This window comes from Paramisgurnus dabryanus, chromosome 23 (assembly GCF_030506205.2).
Source record: "Paramisgurnus dabryanus chromosome 23, PD_genome_1.1, whole genome shotgun sequence".
NCBI lineage: Eukaryota > Metazoa > Chordata > Actinopteri > Cypriniformes > Cobitidae > Paramisgurnus > Paramisgurnus dabryanus.
In genome coordinates, this window is record NC_133359.1 from 2,213,798 (window position 1) to 2,236,797 (window position 23,000).

The 23,000-nt window shown below is 37.3% G+C and overlaps 2 protein-coding genes across 2 annotated transcripts in view; one reads left to right on the top strand and one right to left on the bottom strand.

Annotated features, from left to right (window-relative positions):
* kcnq1.2 (potassium voltage-gated channel, KQT-like subfamily, member 1.2) overlaps window positions 1–9,449 on the bottom strand; it is a 128,170-nt gene extending 118,721 nt beyond the window's left edge. Inside the window, exons 1-3 of the mRNA XM_065277538.2 lie at window positions 8,551–9,449; window positions 2,040–2,130; window positions 55–181 (exon numbers count right to left, since the gene is read on the bottom strand). Coding sequence (XP_065133610.2) covers window positions 55–181; window positions 2,040–2,130; window positions 8,551–9,020 — 688 coding nt within the window. The 5' untranslated portion in view covers window positions 9,021–9,449. The remainder of the gene's footprint in view (window positions 1–54; window positions 182–2,039; window positions 2,131–8,550) is intronic.
* A 3,497-nt stretch (window positions 9,450–12,946) lies between these two features.
* Window positions 12,947–22,026, top strand: mrps35 (mitochondrial ribosomal protein S35). The gene is made up of 8 exons (XM_065277387.1): window positions 12,947–13,122; window positions 13,616–13,662; window positions 13,746–13,913; window positions 13,988–14,048; window positions 14,148–14,287; window positions 15,356–15,465; window positions 15,554–15,623; window positions 21,552–22,026. The coding sequence occupies exons 1-8, from the start codon at window positions 12,978–12,980 to the stop codon at window positions 21,825–21,827; spliced, it is 1,017 nt and encodes a 338-aa protein (XP_065133459.1). The 5' UTR covers window positions 12,947–12,977; the 3' UTR covers window positions 21,828–22,026.
* Window positions 22,027–23,000: the final 974 nt, after the last annotated feature.

Consider the following 23,000-nt stretch of genomic DNA (forward strand, 5'->3'; position numbering starts at 1 on the left):
TAACAGAAACAGGTTAACTTTAAATCTAGTATGCACTGTGCATTCATGAGGTACCTATGATTGAGATGGGCTTCCTGATGAAACGCAGGCGTCCCTTAACACCAACATATTTGCTCCGACAGCCTGCAGACCACAGACGGACCACATACTCCGATCCGAAAAACACTACCAACACAATCTCCTTCAAAGACCAAACAAAACCAAACCAGCATGTCAAAAACAAGAATCTCCATGACTGCAACATTTGATCTCATTGTGGTCTATACCAGGGGTCTCCAATCTTTTTGTGAGCAAGGGTTAACTTACCACAATGGATACAGTAAAACAATCTGAAGGGCTACTTTTTGATAACACTTTTTTGATTGACTTGTTGATTACCTGTTAATGGGCCGGTTTCCCGGACAGGGCTTATCCAGACTAAAATGCATGTTTGAGCTGCTTTCATTTAAAAACAACATGTCCTGTTTAATTTTAACATATATCGTTGACATTGCTTTGTCTTAAGATGCACACCTGTAGTGTTTTTTTTGTAAGGTATGTTTGTAAAAACTTCTTAAATGACCTAATATTAATAAGGCCTAGTCCTGGATTAACCTAAGCCCTGTCCAGGAAACCACCCCAATATGATTTATCATTGCTTAAAATGTTTACATACATAAAAGAAGCCAAGCTAATATAAAAATATGTAATTAATAAATAATACAATTGAGACTATTAATAGAATGGGCTTTGGCGGGCACCTCACAAACTCTGTGCAGGCAACCTGGTGCCCGTGGGCACCGTGTTGGAGACCACTGGTCTAGAAGAAACTATGAAGATCTCTTATGCAATAACACTTAGCTTATGGTTGCATTTATGCATTTGTCAGATCCTTCATCCTTATATTTAAAGTAATGCACAGTCCAGTTTTAAAGGTATAAGCTATGTGTTTCTGTGAAGACTGACCCTGATTTTGGCATTAACATCATGCTCTATAGATTTAAAGGCATACTGTACATAAAGCACCATTCAAAAGTTTGGAAACACTTGACTGAAATCTTTCTTATGATCTTAAAAATCTTTTAATCTGAAGGTGTATGTTCCAATGTGAAATATATATTTTTTTTTTAATCATTATATAAACACACTAAAGTTTTATTGACTTGGACCAAATAATGAAGAAAAACAGCCACTTATAGCCCATAATAGATGTGAACTAAAATAACAAAAGCAAGATTTAGCAAATTCGAGGCAAAGAGTGACCTTTTTATGCCAAGGACCCCTCGGAGCAGGACCTTCCAAAACAACATATTTGGGGACTGGGGATGTTATGCTTTTCATTTTAATCAACTTTCAATTTTCATTATGAGCCTATTAATGATTTTTTATTTGATGCCAAATTTTATTTTTCCAAAAGAATTTTAAAAATATTTCGAGGACCCCCGGTAATACTACCACGGACCCCTAAGAGGCCCCTGACCCCCTGTTGCTAGAATATAACAGTTTGATTTATTGTAGGTGATTTAGTCAAAACATAATTCCTATGGCTGCAACTTTTATTTTATAGTTTTGAAGAGTATAATATTTTTCTAAATTGTGGAAAAATATAAAGACTGAGTAAAGAACCGTAGTGTATAGAGTTCACATAAACACTAATGAAAATCTGTCATGCAGGCAGTGAAATTAAAAATGTATGAAATGTTGACAGTAGTGATTTGATGAAGTGTATCTGGACAACATTCAAAGCCTCTGGGTTTTCCTGGCCTGCTTCATTGAGGTAAAAGCAGACCTACGCCCCACAGGTGTCTGTGTTGACAGAAATCCAAAACTATCCAATCATTAATATTTAATGTGCTCACAGGAACTCGAGCCTTCACGAGACACGAGCTTAAACCCAACATCAGCTGAAATGAAATATAACATCGCCACCAAGTGGACATATGCTGCCTTGCTGGATGAGAAAACAAAACTGAACACATTTCTATCCCAAATAAATGTCCTTGGTCTTTTTGTGCATGTTATTTAAAAAAATATATTCTTATATTTTTTTAAACACTTACCATCCAGAAGAGAGATCCAGTGGCAAAATCAGCATACTGCTCGATAGTGGACAGGACACTGAATATAAGGCACACTAGGACCATGAGGAACCTGGAGACAGAGGGAAGATGTGTGTGACATCACACACAGGTGTAGTTGTTTTTATATGATGGGTTAAACATATTACTCAAAATCAAAACATCATATCTGCTCCCCATCATAATCCTTATTATTAGGCATTGAGTCAAATACATTTAAATTGTCATGCCTGCAGAATACAGAATGCATACTACACTTACTTGTACTACACTCTATAAGCATGCACTTTAGTGGTGATGGGAAGATGCATACTTGTCGAGTATGCATTAAACCAGTATGCCAGTACTGGGGCACACTATACCATGAACTACGTGTAGTTTATAAATAAAGCTTGAGCAGATGAATAGTCCTCTGGGTGGGGAGAATATAAACCTATGAGTGTTACGTGTTAGTTAGCATTAAACAACATTGATGATCTTAAATTTGTTATTGCTTCAAGGTCTATCCATTTGTAAACTTTCTAAACATTTCCCAAACAGCTGCAAAACCTGGAAGCACAAGTATATATATGACATCATCTATCAAGGACACTCGGGTTCAAAATCATTATACGGTACAAAACCATCTGACCTCTGATTGCAGCGACCGACCAATCAGAATCAAGTATATCACGGCGAGAAGATGCTGTTTCTTAAAACCATGCAGATTGTCTGTAAGAACGGCTGAGACACACACAGAGGAGCCAGATGGGCAAGACAGATTACATACTTGTATAAATACACATGAATTCAAACACACACACACACACACACATGTTTCTTTATACACACTCCTTCTGACTCAAAAAGACAAAGACACAATGTGACTTAAAGACACACTGCTGTCAGAGATCAAATGTCACGTGTGTTACAGAAGAAAGAGACGTTTGAGGTATACGTCACATCCAGATGTACGTGATGACTGCGGTTCATCCACCAGATGGTAACCACCTAACCTGCTGCTAACCTGTCTTTACACTGAGGTTCAGGTCTATAGGGTTTTGCTCCACAGTATATATATACACGTTTTTCTTTTTTATGAGAACCTGTCACTAATAACACTTAGCACTTTTCATGCAAGGCGATTATGTTCACAGTGTATATTGTGTGGTATTTTTAGATCACATCTGGCTTATGTACAAAGCTATAACCCTAAAAAGCAAAACAAGAGCTCTCGTGTATGAGCTAAATGACCAAATCACTGTATAAGAATAAATCCTCCTTTAATCTATTCAGAAATGACCAGATGTTGTGACATTGCACCATCAACAGCAGGATTATCAGAAATGTGTGGACGCTCGCACACACACCACACATATGACCTCTATCATTTGGTCAAGAGATGAAAAAGAAATAAGATGAATATTTGTCCATCAGAAAGGAAAAGTCTGCTCTTTAGACGCTTTCTGTGAATAATACAGTAAAAAAATCTGTTTATCAATCTATCAATCCATCTATCCATCCAATCTATCTATTCCATCCATCAATCTTTTGATACATCTATGAATCAATATATCCATCTATCTATCAATATATCCATTTAGGACACGCACCGACAAGACACGCCACGCACGGACACTCACGCACAAACACTCACGCACGGACCCGCATGCACGGACAGGCACGCTCGCACGGACACGGCACGCACGGACACGGCACGCACAAACACTCACGCACAAACACTCACGCACGGACCCGCATGCACGGACACGGCACGCACACGGACACGCAAGCACACGGACACGTTAGCACACGGACACGCAAGCACACGGACACGCACGGACAGGCACGCACGGACGGACACGGACAGGCACGCACAAGGACACGCACGGACACGGCACGCACGCACGCACGGACAGGCACGCACGCACGTACAGGCACGCACGCACGGACAGGCACGCACGGACACGGCACGCACGCACGGACACGGCACGCACGCACGGACAGGCACGGAACGCATGGACACGGCACGCACGGACGGACACGGCACGCACGCACGGACACGGCACGCACGGACACGGCACGCACGGACACGGCACGCACGGACACGGCACGCACGGACACGGCACGCACGGACACGGCACGCACGGACACGGCACGCACGGACACGGCACGCACCGACATAATGTGTGTGCTGACACAATGAACTCATGTGAACAATGCAATACTCATTGTCTTCAAATAAGCAAATCTAGAACTGTGTGAACTTTTGAAAAGATTCGCTTTTGTTTGACCTTTAACCCTTTTATGACCCTCTATGACCCATGTGTTGTTAGTGTGTGTTTCTGTCAATCTTATGGACCCTGCAGACACATTCTGACTCTCACCGAATTAAATTCCACATATAAACCCAGAACAATACCATTTAACTCTAAACTTAACTCTGTGTTAGTGAAAGCGTTTTCAATCAACCTCCCGTTGAGACGACAGACGACTGATCAGCACTTTACAGCATCATCATCATCATGTGTTACTAGATCAGGGTCAAACCCGGTCACCTTTAATGTCTGTCTGGAAGTCTGGAGACCTGATTAAAATAAAACAGCTGCTGCATTACCCGGCTTTGTCAGACAGACACCAGATCAGACGAACACTTCATTCATCACACCCATTCAAATCTAACCATCAAATGATGAGATGCAAGGATGTTAGGTGGACCAGGCTTGAATGTTCAATTCATGGTTTCAATTTAAAAGCAAGAACAAAAGTCTAAATTTAAAACATTAATGAATCTGTCACGTGTATGAGAGGGATTTATGACTCTTATGGGCAGTATTGCCGGTGACGTACGATATTTAATAGCTATTACAGCTTCCCATTGGTCTAAAAAAAGTGGTGATTGCGGTTTTCCAGAGCTACTAGGACTCATGGTTCTTATCTCTGTTATCCATCATCTTAAAGATGATAATGATGCTCATTAGCAAGAAGAAAATGATGATGTTATCTTATACACTAATCATGAGTAGTTCTTGATTAAATCCCTTTATGGAGGAATAAAAACAGTAAATGGTCACTGGTTTGAAAATGTAAAAGTGTTCATTTTATAAACCCAGAGCTGTGAAATCCAGCAGCTCATGAGATTATTTATTGATGACGATTGGTTTTGAAATCGTGAGACACACAATCCACTTAAACATTGCCCAGGAAACACAACACTGAAGTTCAGTAACTACAGACTGCACTACATGACAATAATCTGAGACCACCAGACCAAACTACAGTCTTCATATATACTCCAGACTTTATAGCTTTTGATTGGAAAGTTACTGCCACGCTTATTACAAACCTGGAGAGAGTCACTTATACATCTTTAGGACATTTCACAGCCATGTCTTAGAAGCGTTTCATTTTGTACCTTTTAGTAATCTAAATACGAACCTTTTTCACTACAAAGTAGTAGTTGACCAAATATCAGCCTGGCCAATATTAAGCATTTTTCTCAGTATTGCTCATTTCCAAAATTCTTTAAAATATTTATGTATGTTAAATTGCATTTCTGTAAGGAGATCCTCCTAAAATTTACACAGTGCACCATTAAAGATATATTTAAAAGCATTTAAAAAAAGTTTTTGTAAAAAGTCATTTTTTTCTGAATTTTGACAATCATTTTCATATTTACACCAGACATATATAATCGGTTCAAATCGGTTAATGGTCTATTTAATTTGTAATATGGTATCAGCATACAAAGACATTATTGGTCGATCCCTACTACAAAGAACCAAAAGGGGATCTTCTATGACATTGTGAAGCACCTTTTTTCTTAAGAGTGTCATTTCTGCATCCATCCAACTATCCAGAGCAAATTAAATTAATGAATTATGTCTCCATCAGGATGAACAACAGACTTATTATTCATAAAACTAAAATGCAGAAACTATGAGCCATTTCGTGGTCCATTTTTTCAAAAGTGAAAACCTAAGGGTCAGTTTCCCGGATAAGGTTTAGATTGAATCCGGCCTTAGTTATATTGCAGTGCAATTGTTTCTCAGACACAGCAATAAAAGACAGTAAAACAGATCTGAATGATGCTTCTCAACTTGCTCTCTCGAGTGTTCCCTGTAAAGACATCTCAACAATATATTACACTGTGCTCAGATTTACCAAAATATCTACAGAGATCCCAATACGAATGTGAACATTTCTCATCAAATTCTTCACAAACCAAATGATAAATCTGCTTAACCCTACAGTTCTATACTCTTGCAATGTGTCAACAGTTGTCACATTGTGTCCATGTATGATTCTCCTAAAAAATCTCTTACAAAACTTAATACTCAAGTTGTAAAACAACAACAACAATTGAACATTACAAAGTTCCTCGGTCAATCTATTGTCACTGACCAGTGAAACATCACTTCAGCTGTAAACTTAGATGTGAAGTCGTGGACAGATAGTGAATTTCAGACAGGTCATTAGTCGGCCAGAACTGATGTGGTTGGAAATGTATGTACCCACTTTAGCGCTGACAGACGGCGGCTTGCGAAACGGGCAGGGCTTGCCATCGATAACCACTGGCAAGTAAGAGTTACTTAAAGAAGAATATCAGTCAGTGGGGTTTAATTTTGTACGAGGTTGAGATCAGGTTCAGCGGTGTGACTGCAACTTTAGATACTCAGTTACAAAGAAGAGCGAGGTTATCAGACCACCACATCAAACACTGAAGAGAAGGCATGGAGCCAGACTGCTGTGTCATTCATTACACGCATGTGATAAGAAATCACATAAGGGCAGAGCACCGTATCTGAACATGTTTTATTCTTCTAAATCTGGATTTCATTCCTTTAAAAGCAGGTCAGGCATATTTCAAATGAAACTTTGTCTTTTGCACACTGCTTTAACGTCATTAGACACAAAACCTGTATAAATGTATTTACATTTATGCATTGGGAGATGCTTTTATCCAAAGTGACTTACAGTGCATCAAACCCATACATATTATCAGTATGTGTGTTGCCTGGGGTTCGAACCCAAGACCTCTGCTTTCAAGTTGCCGATTTTCATGAAAGTAACAAGAACATGACATGCGTGCACATCTTCCGGTGACCTGTTTGTGTGTTTCCAGTGGATCAGAGAGACGGATGGGTTCAAAGGTTTTGCTTTCATGATCAAGTTGGCCTGCTTCATGTGCTGCGAGTCTTTAGTTACTGAGATCTTTAATTACCACAGTGCGAGAACAACACACCAACTGAACAGATGTAAGAAAAACAACTAGATCTGTATATTTTCAATCAGAGTTATATGAGTTAAATGTCCTGGCAGGTTCCAAGCTTTATAATGTTAGTAAATGGTGCTTCTGATTTGAAGCCCCAAAGTGTCCATCCATCCTTTACAGAAGTAATCCACATGGCTCCACAGGGTAATAAAGGCCTTCTGAAGGCAATTGATGGGATTTTGTAAGAAAAATATTTAAAACATTACAAGGCTAGATGGACTTTTTTGTGCTTCAAACCAGAAGTTACAGTTACGTTTTGCAGGTCCATACTGAAAAAACACAAACTTACCACTCAGAAACGTCCATTAACAATCTCCAAACAATTGATTATTCCTCAAAATCTGTATCTTCTTCTGATACAGACTCAAATATAAGATCTGTTTACACACACAGAGCTACTGAAAGAGCTGCTCTGTGAAACAGCCAATCAGAGCACAGCTCAACATTATTATTCATGACCCTTTCAAATAAGGTAATAATAGACCATTTCATTATAAAGGCAAATCCTAGGGTTGTTAATGGACATGTAAAACTGACTCTGGATCATTTATGGATCATTTCATCACTTAATAAAGCTACAAACCTTCTGTGTAGATATCAGATTTATCATATTTTTTGAATGCATTCTTTGGCACCTTTAATATGCCACGATTTGAGGAATCATGTCTGTAAGTGGCACTGGACACGGTCTATACACTTTAATACAAAATGAAATACTCAAAGTTAGAAATTTGCCCAAATCTCTCTTGCTAACAATGCTAGGCTTAGCAGAGCCAAGAAAGCTATTTAAATCTTAAGACTTTAACTAGATGTATTATGAAACATACTAGATACAAGTAATAAAGTAAATATGCAAGTCTATGATTTTAAATCATAGATTCAAATCTCTAAATGCCTCATCATTAAGCCAAACGAGATGTCAGAAAGTTATGTTTAAAAATAAACAAAGCTAGGTTAGATACCAAAAACAACCTCAGCAACAGTCATCTCCTAAATTTGCATTCTGAACCGTTTTTATATTTCCCAAATACTAAGTGATGACTTAAAATCCAAGCCAGAAATAAATCACAAAACCTTAATTAAAAAAAGCTTCCTCAAAATCTATCCTTTGCATACATAAAAATGTTCTCTTTAAAATAAAATCACTCATATACATAAACTGCATATAGAAAAATTTAAGTGGTATGAATTATAATATGGAGGCCCAGGTGATTGAAATTGAACAGGAAGTCTACTCACACCAGGAAGTGATACAGGAAACACCTCAGGCCAGCGGGTCTCTCTAGGAAGTTGTACACATCACCCTGCATGCTAGTCTTGGCGTGATAGGGACCGTGCGTGAAGCGAGCGGCGGGCGACGGGCGCGGCGTCTCTCCGGGGACGAGGGCGGTAGAGATTGAGAGGGCAGAGGAGGAGCACGCCTGGCCGAGTTTGCCGTGCGCTGGTGGCTCTTTTGTGTGGCCACCTGTAAAGACAGGCACGCTTGATCCATTATTCACCACAGGCTCCAGTTCCAGTGAAACAGGAGAACGGGTCGCTCTAGGAGAAGGGCTGACCGCTGCTGCCTCCTCCAGGCTGCTCTGTGAGCCCTGACCCAAGAAGTCATGATCATTGTCACCATAGTTTTTTAGTTTGACGCTGTTGCTGGCCCATCCAAAGGCATGTGCGCGGGATAGGAGGGGCGTGGGGCGGCCCAGCCTCTCCCCCATGACGGGGACGTGTCCTGTGGGGCAGCGTGCAGGGGTACGAGGGGTCCTCCTGAGGGGATGAACGATTCAAAAGTGGTAATCTGTCACACTGACCAAGTGATATCTACAGATCTACATTCATCGCCCCAACAGACCTGAGAAGGAAAAACATAGAGGAGAAAATTTAATGTTGAGCTCTCAGGACAGCAGGCGTAAAATAAATTGCCAAATAACTGAACCTCTCTTTTTAGTCCTTCCAGAAAAATGCTTTTTTGTATTTTTTTGTGATTGTTGCAGGCAAAAATCCTTGATTTTGCACGTTTTCTTAAAAAATGTGATGGAATATGCAGGATATTTATGCAATTTTATGCAACAAAAACTGTGGGAACTTGCAAAAACTGTTTGCAACTTTTCACATAATCGCGTTAATTCATAATGTTCCCATGGCTGCGCTTGTATCAAGTAATTGCAACATTTTTCAACTTTTTGTTACGAAAATGTGGGGATAATGAAAGTAATGCAACCCCGCTTATTTTGCGCATGGAAATCTGAAATTTCTGCTGCGAAGTGCGACGTATTTGAAAAAAGCACCCCCCACATAAATATACGGACTTTGGCTGATTATGCGTTGAATCATGCGATCGCATAATCGCGTTTTTCTGGCGGGATTGTCTTTTGAGCACTCCAGAAATGCATAATTTTGTAGACTTTAATACAGAATTAACTAAATTGTCCTTGTAGCATCACTGTAAAAAGTATGTAAAAAAATAAATTAACTTAAAAAACACCTAAAATTTTGATATTTTTTGCTTACATTTTATCTCTTTAAGTGAAAAAAATAAGTTGATGAAACTTAATTTTTGAGTGTTACCAATGGAAGTATTTTTTATCACTTTTAAGTAAAAATTTTAAATTGATAAAATGTCATTTTTAAGTATTACCAATTGAAGTCATTTTTACTTTTTTTCAATTTAAATTTTATTACTTTAAGTGACATTTTTAAGTTGATAAAGTTGAATTGTTTAGGTGTTCCCTACTGAAGTAATTTTTTAAGGTTTATTTACTTTAAACTTTATCAAGTTTGCATTTTCCCTAACAAGTTTACTTTTTTACAGTAAACTGAACAACTTTTCTAGGTTTACAAGAACTCTATCAAGCACAACAAAATTGCACATGTGTCAGCTTCTATTGTTGCACATACTTACAAGATACGGCAATATAAAAATACTAAACGCAAGTACAGAATATAAATCGTATAATGTATAAATAAACAATATAATATAAAAGTAAACAGCATAATGCATCAAATTGCAAGGATGCCAAGGGTGCAAAGGTGTTGAATGTTTGTGCTGCTGGCGATCTTGTGCATTTCATTTCATGATTATTGGTTATCAGGAAGTGACCTCACTTATGACATACTCATGCTGAGATCTGACATGTAAATAAATAATATAATGTAATATAATATAAATAAACAATATAATAAAAAAGTAAACAGCATAATGCATAAAATTGCAAGGGTGCAAAGGCGTCAGATGTTTGGGCTGCTGGCGATCTTGTGCATTTCATTCTTTGATATTTCCTCTATAATGACATACTCATGCTGAGATCTGACAGGTCTGATCAGAGTTTAAAAAAAGAGCAAACTGAGAGATTCAGATTGATTAAAATTGAAAGAGGAACTGATGATCATCAGACCCATCCGAAATCTTTCACTGAGAGTTAGACAACAATCTGAAAGATTACATGCATAACAGTAAAGACTTCACTGGCTAAACAAAGAAAAGCTGAAGATTTGTTGATCTGCTGCGCATAGGATTTGTTTAAAAGCAGGTACACACTGGTTTATGTCCGGTTTATGCTTTACAATCAGAGGTGAGAGATGTCTACATTTTCAACAGATATTTTGAAACTGCTCAACCTTCACCAACTATCAATGCACCAAAAACCATGCATTTAAAAAATGGGACGCAACTCATTATAATTTTTTGTTGTTGTTAAAATAAACATACTTACAGTAAGGCAGGCAGAGAGAGAAAACTATTATAGGATCATTACTTGTAAGTGTTTTATAGCATTCATCTTTACACAGCCATTGAGAAGAGGAGGAGGAGGAGGATACCCAACTCTTCTCCTAAGAAGCGAAATCCATCTCTATCATGAGATAACTGGTGGATGGACACACAAAGCCACAGGAAAAAAGCTTTTGTGAATGAAGACAAATCGAAACCAAACTTTTCCATCCTCTGTGTCACATCTGTCAGTCACACTGGCAGAAACGCTGACAGAAGCCACGGCTACATCACTGTCCGCTCTCAGATATGGTTTCAGAGGATAGCATTAAGCTACAGATCACAATGTCAAAAAAGAAAAAAACACTCACAGCGTGTCAAGAGGATTTAGTGGACACCAGATAAATACACACACACATCCAGTCATTCAAGAAGAATAACCCTCATGCTAACATTGTGTATTCATGCAAAGAGGGAAAATGTATCTCTTGTATATTTTCTTATTGATGTGAAGTCTTGACATGTGTAACAGTTTTGATGTATCATACATTTAAATTTATTTTAATAGACTTTAACTAAACATTGAAACATTATCTTATATATTTATAGTCAGAAGTCTCTCCTTCTAGTTTGAAATACAATTACTGAAATCAAATGTTTACTGTCAAGGTGTAATAAAACTTCATGTATTAAAATTCACTATATTTACATACTGTACATTGGTTTTCTTTTTCTTTATATTCACCTCATATCCACACAACAATGCCATTTCAAAACTATCTGTGTGCATTTATGTGTATCTGTTTATGAATACGTGTATATACAGAAACATATTCAAGACACTTTCCCCCAAAGCTCATCTCATTTCTGTCAGTCGTCAATCAACAACATCTGTCACAAAATGAGGAAAGAAAAGTTAAAAAGCGATAATAAAAACGATAATACCTCTCGTGCAGATGTCGTCCCTCCATCCGCTCTTCATCTGTGAAGAAAACATGTTATGAACGCGATCATTCAGAGAGTTGTTTGCGACTGACGCTCACTTGCACATGTGCAGTTGTCGAGAGCGCGCATGCACTTGACGCGGAGAGACCGAGAGCGCGCATGGACGACGTTAATAAAAGTGATGGTCGCGTCTGGATGTTTTCCAGCGTCTTAAGGGTTAATCATTAAATTAACGCTGTATCGACTTAAAAACTCAAGAAAGCTTGTTTTGACACTATGTACTCTGATTTATTTATTTTTTTGTCTTTTTTAAAAAACAATTAAGACCATTAATTTCTGTCAGTTAAAAAAAAAAATTATTTGTCCAAAGATATGTTTTAAATATAAGCTAAATACATTTTGTAGAAAGTAAAGCTTAATTAAATATATATTTGAATTTGAAAAATATATTATCATATTATATATTATATTTTAAAATGTGTTTTATATAAAATATATTTTTTTATAAAATGTATAAAGTAAAAGTATGTATAAAATATAAATAATTTTGCAATTGAAAATATATTTAATTTTAATCTTTTCAAACCTGTTATGTTATGTTTGCAGGTTGGTAACATACATAGTTTTTCTTCCAATGTGACGTGAATATAAATGTTTTAAATATATTTATTTTTAAAATATGTTTCAACATATACAAACGATTGCCAAAAATATATTGTTATCAAAATATATTTCAGTACAGATTTTTTAGCCATTTTTTATATTTAAAAATATATTTAAAATTATATTTAAAATATATTTTTGCCGTATCATGGGGAGTTCCGTTAAGATCGTGTTTTAAAATTAAAAGCAGAATTTTTATTTTGGTTGTAATATTTTAAATAAATCCAAAGAATATTTTAGTGTAAATAAAGAATCGTGTTTCACTCATTTCTTTGGCGTCTCACGCTGCTGGTATTTTCAGCTTCGCGTTACTTATATACTTCCGGGTTGCCGTAGTCACGCTTCATGTTATTCCATCATGGCTGCGTCCATCTGTCACCCTGTTCTGTCCTCCACATGCAGAATAAAGTGTAATTATAAAGGAATATATCATGCTATCTCATTTAGCAGGAGGATCTCAAGTTCCTCTGTCCTCTCAACAAGCGTTGTGGCAACAGAACGAGGTAAAGAGTTTATCATTTACATCCGATTACGTGACTCATCTGACGTGATCAATCTGATAGTGATGCTTGTTATTTATTCATTATGTGAGATGATAACATTTGCGTGTAAGTTATGTACATTTGCAATTCCAAGTTATATTTTGACTGAATAATTTAAATACTAATACATTAGTGCAAATAGTAAGGTGATATTACCATGCTTTTTGTTCATGAACTGCTTGGACATTGCACTATAAAAATGTTATGATAATAATCTATTGAAGTGGCATGTAAATAAAGGTTTTACCATACAGTATAATGCCATCAACATACCATAGTACTTGCACAGTACATTTGGCAAAGGTTGCAGTGTAGTTGTTATGATGTATTTGGTAAAGTCATGTTAACTTATAACTAAGTGAATTGGTTTCCTACAGTATAATTCATATTACTGTGTGTAGTGTTATTCAGTTTAGTATTGACATTGAACTTGAGCCCTCTTTTAATGTTTCAGAAACTGCAGGCAGAGGAGTTCGTGGCCAGCGGAGGTCAAAGAGACAGGTTAACACTTTCCCAAGTTATAACTTTCATACGGTCGGATGTTGCTATGATCTGGTTCATAACAATCTCTGTGCATCCCACAGGCTGGAGAACCCAGGACAGAGCGTATGAGCGTCAGTCAGGACTGGACCTCAGTTTACCCGACAGCAGCGTCATTCAAACCATCAGCAGTGCCCCTGCCGGTTCGGATGGGTTACCCGGTGAAGAGAGGAGTACCACCTGAAAAGAAGGGCAACCTGGAACTGATAAAGGTGCCTGTTTTGTATTTACTAACTTTTATAAATCTCAGAAACACTTTTTAACCTCATGGTATAATCTCTTTTAGATTCCAAACTTTTTGCATTTAACCCCAGTAGCCATTAAACAACATTGTGAAGCCCTGAAATGTAAGTTACAATTTTATATCATAAAAGCAATTGATATGCAAATGATATGCATGAAATAATGAGAGGTACATAATGTTTGTCCCTGTTTAATGTGTTCAGCATTTTGCACGGAGTGGCCTTCTGTCCTGGACTCGGATGATAAATGCCTGGAGCATTTCCCAATACAGATACAGAGTAAAGAATTTGTGTCTGCTGGACAATCGCTGCAAAATCCAGATGCAAGAATAGTTACACTCAAGGTAAATCTGTTAACTTTGTTTTTGTTGTTGTGTCAGAAAGCGAAACATCTTCATGTCTGCTTAGCGGAGCTGTCTGATACTGATTTCACAGTTTTATCTTAGTTTCATAATATTTCCACGTCTCCCCTTTTATCTGGATTATTTTTAACATGGTCTAAAATACTAAAAGTAACCGTGTTTAATTTTAAAAATTAGGAGACCATTGCCTATGAGCCCATAAAAGCATGTATGTGTTTTTGAGGACATGACCTAAACAAATACTCTTCCATATATTCTTCATTTATAATCTAAAATATGTGATTTATCATTAATCTGTCACCATCTGTCTGAACAGAGTTATAACTGTGATGTGGGATTCATCATTTGACAGTAATCCCGATGGATTAAATCTTAAAGTGAAGGGATCAAAGCGTAGATTTATAGTACAAAAGATGGTCTTCCCCTCACGCCACTACCTCGCCCTTTCTGAAACGGATAGCAATTTTAAAATGTATAAAGTGATATTGCATACCCTACCCATGTGTAAACAAATACTGGAAGACACATGCACACTTTTTTTCCGATCTGTTGGCTAAAGGAAGCTTAGTAATGACATCACAGCAGATTGTCTTTGATCTTACTGGCTGATTCTGAGCAGGATTAAAGAGGCAGAATTATATGAAGTTGTTTGATCTTTTCTTGGGGTTTGTTTTTTTAAAGAATAAGATTTAGCACAATTAAAATAAATTTAATTTAGATAAGAATAAGAATTTAGATGTGCGAGAAGAAAGCCAGTGATTGCTGAAGATTCAGATGAACCCTGATCAACTACACAGATGAGTTTAAAACAAGCTGTTTGCAATATACTAAACAAAACAATGCTATTTTTGAAACCTTTTCTATTAAAAAAATAAATTTTATTACATTAAACCTCTTACTTACCTCTTACATTGTCATACAAACATCCAGCAAGTATTTGAGTCCAGTTGTTCACTTCATTAGACTTTTTCATGCCTATAACTCATGAATTTGTACAATTTAAAGAACCAATTTGGACAGATTTGAGTTATAAGCTTTTAATCTTTACAGGTGAAGCTTTCCAGTTTAAATCTGGATGATCATGCCAGGAAAAAGATGATCAAACTCAGCGGCGAGCGTTACTCCAAAGACACAGACATGCTCACCATCACCACAGACAGGTGGGAAGAAGAGCGACAGGTGTAATTTAAAATCAAGCAGTTTTTAATATTTCATCTTTGATCTTGATCCTACTGTGTGTGTTTTCAGCTGCCCGCTGAGACAGCAGAATTACGACTACGCCATGTACCTGCTCACAGTCCTGTACCACGAGTCTTGGGTAAGAAACCAGATTAATTTGCACTTTAGTGTTTCCTAAGCACATTTATATGTGTGATTTATTTATACACTAGTTAAATGCGCACCGCTGAACTGTTCGGCCACTGTATTTTTCACGTCTAGCGCCCCTAGAGGCCACAAGTGCCGCAGCACTGTCGCAAAGGAAAAGAAGACAACTTTTTAGGTCACGAAGTCCACGGTGTGCCTTCCAGCATGTCCTATGAATATAATTTCATGGGTTTTATTTTTTTATTTATTCAAAAAGATCGAATAGCCCACATTTACAAGCCAGTTGTATCGGTGGTCACCGGGTTCGATTCCTCTTTATTGCCTTAAAAAGGAATCTAACCCGGGTCGCCAATGTCGTCCATGACACTACTACGACGCCACAGTGTCACGTGATAAAAGTCTCTCTCTACACTTTCCAAGTAGCCTCCAGCAAAATTCAAGTTCAGAAATAAAATAATTTGTGTTCGGGCACCAGACAGGACTTATATGCAAGCAATATAACATTACTTACTAGTCCAAAAGCATGACGGCCAAGTCAGCATCGCCCTCCTCCTCCTTTAGTTCACGCCAGCGAGCGAACGCTGTCCCAATATTGATCCTCGTCCTTTCTTTTATTCTATAACTCTCCCGATTTCTTTTTCTGGTCTCGTCCGACAAAACCTTAGGTTTCTTTTTCTTAGTTGCTGCTTCGGCCAAAAAACATCTGGAAAAAATTTGACGAAGTGGAGGAAGTGACGTATGCCATAAAGCAGTCGAATTTTGTAGTTCTTTTTATGTGCTCGGCTACTACCCGAAACCCCAGGTTTTACAAGTAGAAGCGATATAGACCCCGTCTGGCTACGGTAGACATGTCATTCAACCTATTTTAAGTCGATGTACCATCACAAGAGTCTTGAAAATATATAATGAAGGTTGAAAAACTACTAAGTGTCACTTTAACATTTGAAATGGATCAAAAAAGTTAATCAAAGTTGTCCTAGGACTAGAACAGGTATTGTTTAAAACACAAATACTTTTATGAAAGGTTTTAATCCACTTCAAATGTTGACTAGTGTATTCAGGATGGAATTATAGCATTAAAATGTAGATTTCAGCAAAGCGATTGATGACTGGATGGTGATCTGATTTTGGCCCTCACTGGTGCTGAATGATATCATGAGCTTGGAAAACAGGAGAGTCTCTCTGATGTCGTTCATTCAGGACATGAATTTTTCACGGGCTCTATTGTAACTCGGGTCTTATGAAAGTTTTATTGGGGGCCTGCTGACATTGGGAGGTTTTTCATCACCCAGACCCCCTGAAGGCCAACATCAAGAGAACGGATGGGACGAGGACGGGGGTAAAAAACAGCAGTGCTTTTAGGTCCTTGCGTTTATGGTAATCTGAGAACTACCAAGTAATAACTGTGTAAAAGTCTTTGTTATTTAGATCTAAATTAACATCGATTTTTGTGAAATCTCTTAAAAAATAGCAGCTGGTAAAAACAGGATTGTTTCAAAAGTTATTAGTTACCTGATCTGACATGATTGACACCTGTCTCATCCAATGAGCAACCTAAGAGAAGCGCAGTCATTGGAAAGTTTTGTTTGATTGGCTGACACGAAAATGTAATAAACTAAAATTGATAAGAAATTATACTAAAAACGACCAAACTTCAGTACAGGAGGTGTTTTGATTGATCTGTAAATTGATCTGAAATCATCTGAGACGAACCTTGTAACCAATTGAGGTCCAGGGGTCTCATTTATAAAACTGTGTGTAGGATTCTTACTAAAAGTCTACGTACGCGCAAAAGCCAATTAAAGGTATTGCAGAGGATTTTCTTTTTCCGGGTGGCTCATCAAGACTATTGGTCCTCCTAGTTGTCAATCAGGAGTGTTGCGCAATTGCATTATTTTAAAAGTGGAGAAGGCGGTTCTTTTCTAAAATTCGAGAAAATCCTCCGCTACACCTTTAAGACTTATAAAACAAAGCAATGTTCCCTTTATAAATCACAGATCACCTGCAAGTATGCGTACATGAATTATCCTCAGATCCCACCCTGCAAGCCCATTCTCCCGTCAAGTTTGTTTTTTATAGATCACAACTTTTCCGTGGGAACTAGGGATTCTAAACAATTAATCGTGATTAATCGCTAGCAGAATAAAAGTTTTTGTTTACATCACATATGTGTGTAAACTGTGTATAATAAAAATGTATATATATAAATATGAACACATTCATGTATAATTTTAAGAATTTTTTTTATATATTAAGTATTTATATTTATATATAATATAAATTATTCATAAATATACAAATGTATATACACATGTAAACATTTCTAAAACAAATACATGCATGTGTGTACATTTATTTATACAAAGTTATTATACACAGTTCACACACATATATGATGAAAAACAAAAACTTTTATTCTGCTAACGATTAATCGCGATTAATCGTTAAGCATCCCTAGTGGGAACTGACGTACGCCCTGTTTTGTCTGTACGCACGCATTATAAATTAGACCCCTGGACTTGATTTTCTGTTGGATCCTCAGGAGGGAAATTCGGGCTGAAAATCCTGTAGCATTACTTTATGAAACGCCTCCACTTATTCTCGAGTTCACGATCAAAGTGTAAAACTTTGTTTAATTGGTGAAAGATGTAATGAGAGTTTCTTTTGTGAATTAAGTGAGACTCTTAAAAAGCGATTGGTAACCTTGAGTATCGTGTTTTCACCTCATTAGCACAACAGAGGATGAATTAACAGGTTCTGCTTCAAACACAACTGATAAAACACAGATTAAGAACAAGAGCCGTGAAATGAATCCACTTGAACTTCTCAAAGTCGGCAAACGAAATGCTTCCTACACGAAACCTTTCAGGAGCTTCCAACAGGTTGCGTAGACAGCGACTGTCTTTTGACGTAAACTTCCCAAAGCATCTTTAAAAAGTAAAGAACGTGAACTTTTAACATTCCGACAAGGTCGACGACAGAAAAACTTTGTATCGGATGTCAACATTTGCTCGTCCTCAAACACAACGCTTATGTTTCCTATCACAGGAGACTCACCGGCCGCAGTGTTGCGTGACGGCGTTCTTAGATTTACTGAAAGTCTGAACGTCACTGGCCGAAAGCCACGGTCCAGTTTTGTTTGCGGTTCTGCTTGGGAAGTGTAACAATGTCCGCTGGCCTTTTACTGGCACAATGGCTACAACAGACGAGTCTCAGAACAGTCAAAGCTGGGCTGCGTGACGTTGGGTTAAAAAGGGGGGGATTCTGAACCACAAAGCAAGTGATTGTTCAAGACCATGAGGGTTATTGAATCTCCAAGACCTGATTTAGCTGCCAATACAGCTAGAGGATAATCCATTCAGACTGCGTTCACATTGACCAGAAGAGGTTCAGGAACAAATTGAGAGATTATATATGCCCCTATGAGTTTTAATTGATGTGGTTTTGAAAGGGTTCAAAAAATATAATCCTAATTTCAATATGAAATAAATTTTGTTACCTGTAATGTATTAAGGTAATAGGGCTGCATAACGATTAATCGTGACTAATCGTTTGAAGAATAAAAGTTTTGTTTACATCGTAGATGTGAAGTGTGTATAATAATTTTGCATATATAAATACACAGACATGCATACATAGTTTTAAGAAAAAATATATTTATGGATTTAATATGTGTGTGTGTGTGTGTGTGTGTGTGTGTGTATGTATGTATGTATGTATGCATGTATGTATGCATGTATGTATACATACGTAAATTATATAAATATAAAAATGTATATTTACATATTTCTAAAATATATACATGCATGTGTATTTATTAGGGGTGTTAAAATACATTGATATGGATCAAAACATTGATTACATTTCTAACGATACAATGCATTGATGCCACACGTAATTATTTTAAAAACTATTTCCGTCCTCAATTCTTGACTTAATGCTAAGGCTGTAATGATTAATCGTGTGTCCCAATAAAAAAAGCCTTTCTGAAATCGATTCTGAATCGCAAGGCTGCGATTCTGTGTTTCATGCACAGTTTGTTCGTGTACTACGGCATTTGGTCAGTAAGAAGTCCTTATCAATCTCAAATCATTATGATTCGGAGTTGTTTATAACGTGCGTTTAAAAAAGCAACACTCGTTAAACAAAATAATTTAAAATATTCTTTATTGTCATGAAAATACCTGAAACAATTTGAAGAAAAGCAATATAAATATTCCTGTAGACATTTCCAGGAATAGCGTTTGTAATGCTACTTCTTCTGTGGCACAAAGGGAGTTTCTGCACGAGAGCGCCCCCTAGCTTTGGGATGTGCTGGGATTTCACCGTAAATCATTCAAATTCATTCATTGAGAAAACGTGCATTTGCACGATTAATCATTACAGCCCTACTTAATGCTTATCTACACATTTCCACCAAAGTGCGCATTTTTGTTAACTGCTGAACCAGGCACATAATATAAAAATATTAATAAAGTAACGAATCGCAATTGCATCAAATACATTTTTGTTTTATCGGCAAATATTGCATCGGTGGCGGAGAAAACCAATACTGTATCGTATCGTAATGAACTGTCCGATTTACACCCCTAGTATTTATATATACATAATTATACACAGTACACACACATATATGATGTAAACGTTTTTATTCTGCCAACGATTAGTCACGATTAATCGTTATGCTGCCCTAAAGTGGAATGGGATATTAATAAATCACTTAATAAATAAAGGACAGGACTTTAAATGATTACAAAATGAAAGATTATGAAGAATTACCGTAGTTTTAAAGGTGCAGTGTGTAACTTTTAGGAGGATCCCTTGACAGAAATGCAATATAATCTACATAACTATATTATCAGTGGTGTATAAAGACCTTACATAATGAACTGTATTGTTTTTATTACCTTAGTATGAGCCGTTTTACATGGAAGTCGCCATTTTGTGCAGGCGTGTTTCTACAGTAGCCCTAAACAGACAAACTGCTCTACAGACCGTGTTTCGTCACCACTGTATTTTGTCATAGACAACAACATGTTTGTCTTTTTATGGCTACCATAGCTTCTCTATGCATTTCAATGAACGGTGGACTGAGCCGTTGCAATTCACAATCTCACTGCTAGATGCCGCTAAAATCTACACAGTGCACCTTTAATAGTGTGCAAAAACAAATCAACTACAATTCAACCTAAAAGAGCATAAACGCATATAAAGGAATTAACATCAAATAATATTTGGTTTTTTCATGTTGATTTTTTTAACACTTATAACTCTGATGTTTTTTTCCAATGGACAATCAGAGTGATTAAATAATCACGATCGCTTTCGTACAGCTCAAGCATCTCTGACTCTTCAGTCAAGACCTCAATTACGCTCTCATTTTCTCAAGTGAAAGGCCAATCTCATCAATTGGATGCAAACCATTTGATTTGCCTCTTCGGCTAAATTGAATCATTCGGGTCCTAATCAAATCCCAAAGATCTGTCCGGACCACCTTCATCTCCATAGAAACAATGATTGAAAAGTTAAGGGATTGTTTCTGATGGGTGGGAATGGGAGGAAGCCTCGTTGACGGTCATTATTCTTGAACACCTGCACCAGCGACAGGGTTTTCTGCCCTGCGGCACATATAGACCTTCATACATACAATGAAGCTTTTGTGGTTGACTGCAGGGAAGAATTGGGGAAATGTAGTCTCTGGTACAGGAGAGAGAGTATTGATCTTGAAGTTGAAGTCATTGCAAGTGTTATCACAATGGCTTGCTTGAGCTTGAGTCAAAATGAGGATGTCAGCACTCTCGGCTAAGTAATATTTTTTTGTGCGAACTCGTGTCAAATTTTGGGGAACCTGTTCAAAAACAATCAATTTTTGCAATTCTGTCTGGTTCCATTAGTTCAGTACTAACTCTCTGTTCAACAGAAAACCGAGGCTTGGGAAGGAGAGAAGACGCGTGCGGACATGGAGGAATACGAGTGGGAAGACAGCTCATCCCAGAAGAACATTCTGGAAACTCTCCTGCGCATGCGACCGCTAGGAGTGGGAGATGAAGTGGAGGGAGGGAGCAGGCAGGAGGTGCTGGCCCAGCCGGAGGTTCAGGAGTATAAAGACACGGTGGTCAGGTTAAAGAATGAGGGCGAGACTGAAGACAACATCCGGAAGTACAAAGAAGCTGTGAAGAAACTTCTGAATCTCTGAGGACCATTAGCAGCCTGGAGCTTAATTTTGGGGAAAATAAATGAACAATTTAAGGTTGTCTTCACTTGTACGCCATAAATTGTGCTACTGTAGTAATAAAACTGTAATACTGGTTTCCTTTATCAAATAATGTATATTCTGTGTATTTGGTATCTGTTTAGCTGAAGATTTAAAAAGTAAACCACTGAAGCAATCCAAAGTCCAAACTCTTTTATGACCACCTCGTGCTTGTTTTAAAAGTCTTCGATTATAAACTTAAAGGTGCCGTAGAATGACGATCTCAACATAACACCAACTGTAACATTACAGTCAAGATGTACACCCTAACATTAAATTACGCATTAAATTAAGTACAACGTTGTTAAAATGCTAAAAACAAAGTTATGACTGTTGAGTTAGCGCTATATGCTAGTTAATGCTATATGCTAGTTAATGCTATATGCTAACGTTTAGGCTGAAGTTCTACTATTTACGTTACAGTTACGTTTTGCAGATCCATACTGAAAAAAACACACACCACTGAGAAAGTCCATAAACAATCACCAAACAATTGATTATTCCTCAAAATCTGATACAGACTCAAACATAAGATCTGTTTACACACACACAGAGCTACTGAAGGAGAAACAGCCAATCAGAGTAGAGCTCAACATTATTATTCATGACCCTTTCAAATAAGGTAATAATAGACCATTTCATACTAAAGGCAAATCCAAGGGTTGTAAATGGACATGAAACACTGACTCTGGAAAATTTTTGCACTTAATAAAGACACAAACCTTCTGTGTGGATATAAGAGAACAATTTAACAAATTATCACAATGCATTCTTTGTTCAAACTAAACTTAATGTTTTGTAAATAAAATTGTCATAATTTACAATTTTTTTCCATGAAACACAAATGTCTGAATCTCTGATTTCAATGGTGGTGATCAAGTCAAACACCTTGTGCAGGACCTTACATTTAATTTGAGAGTTACATGGAAACAGAAGTGTTAAAAGGCTTTGGACTGTCATGAGGGTGAGTAAAAAGGTGGATTTTTTGATGACGTATTACTTTAAATATCAATCACCAAGTTCAGTTTTCACCCCTTAAACAATTCTCCTCAGAACATTAAACACCAGGCTGAAACGCATTCATAATACTACATCGAGTGTCATTATCCACCCTTT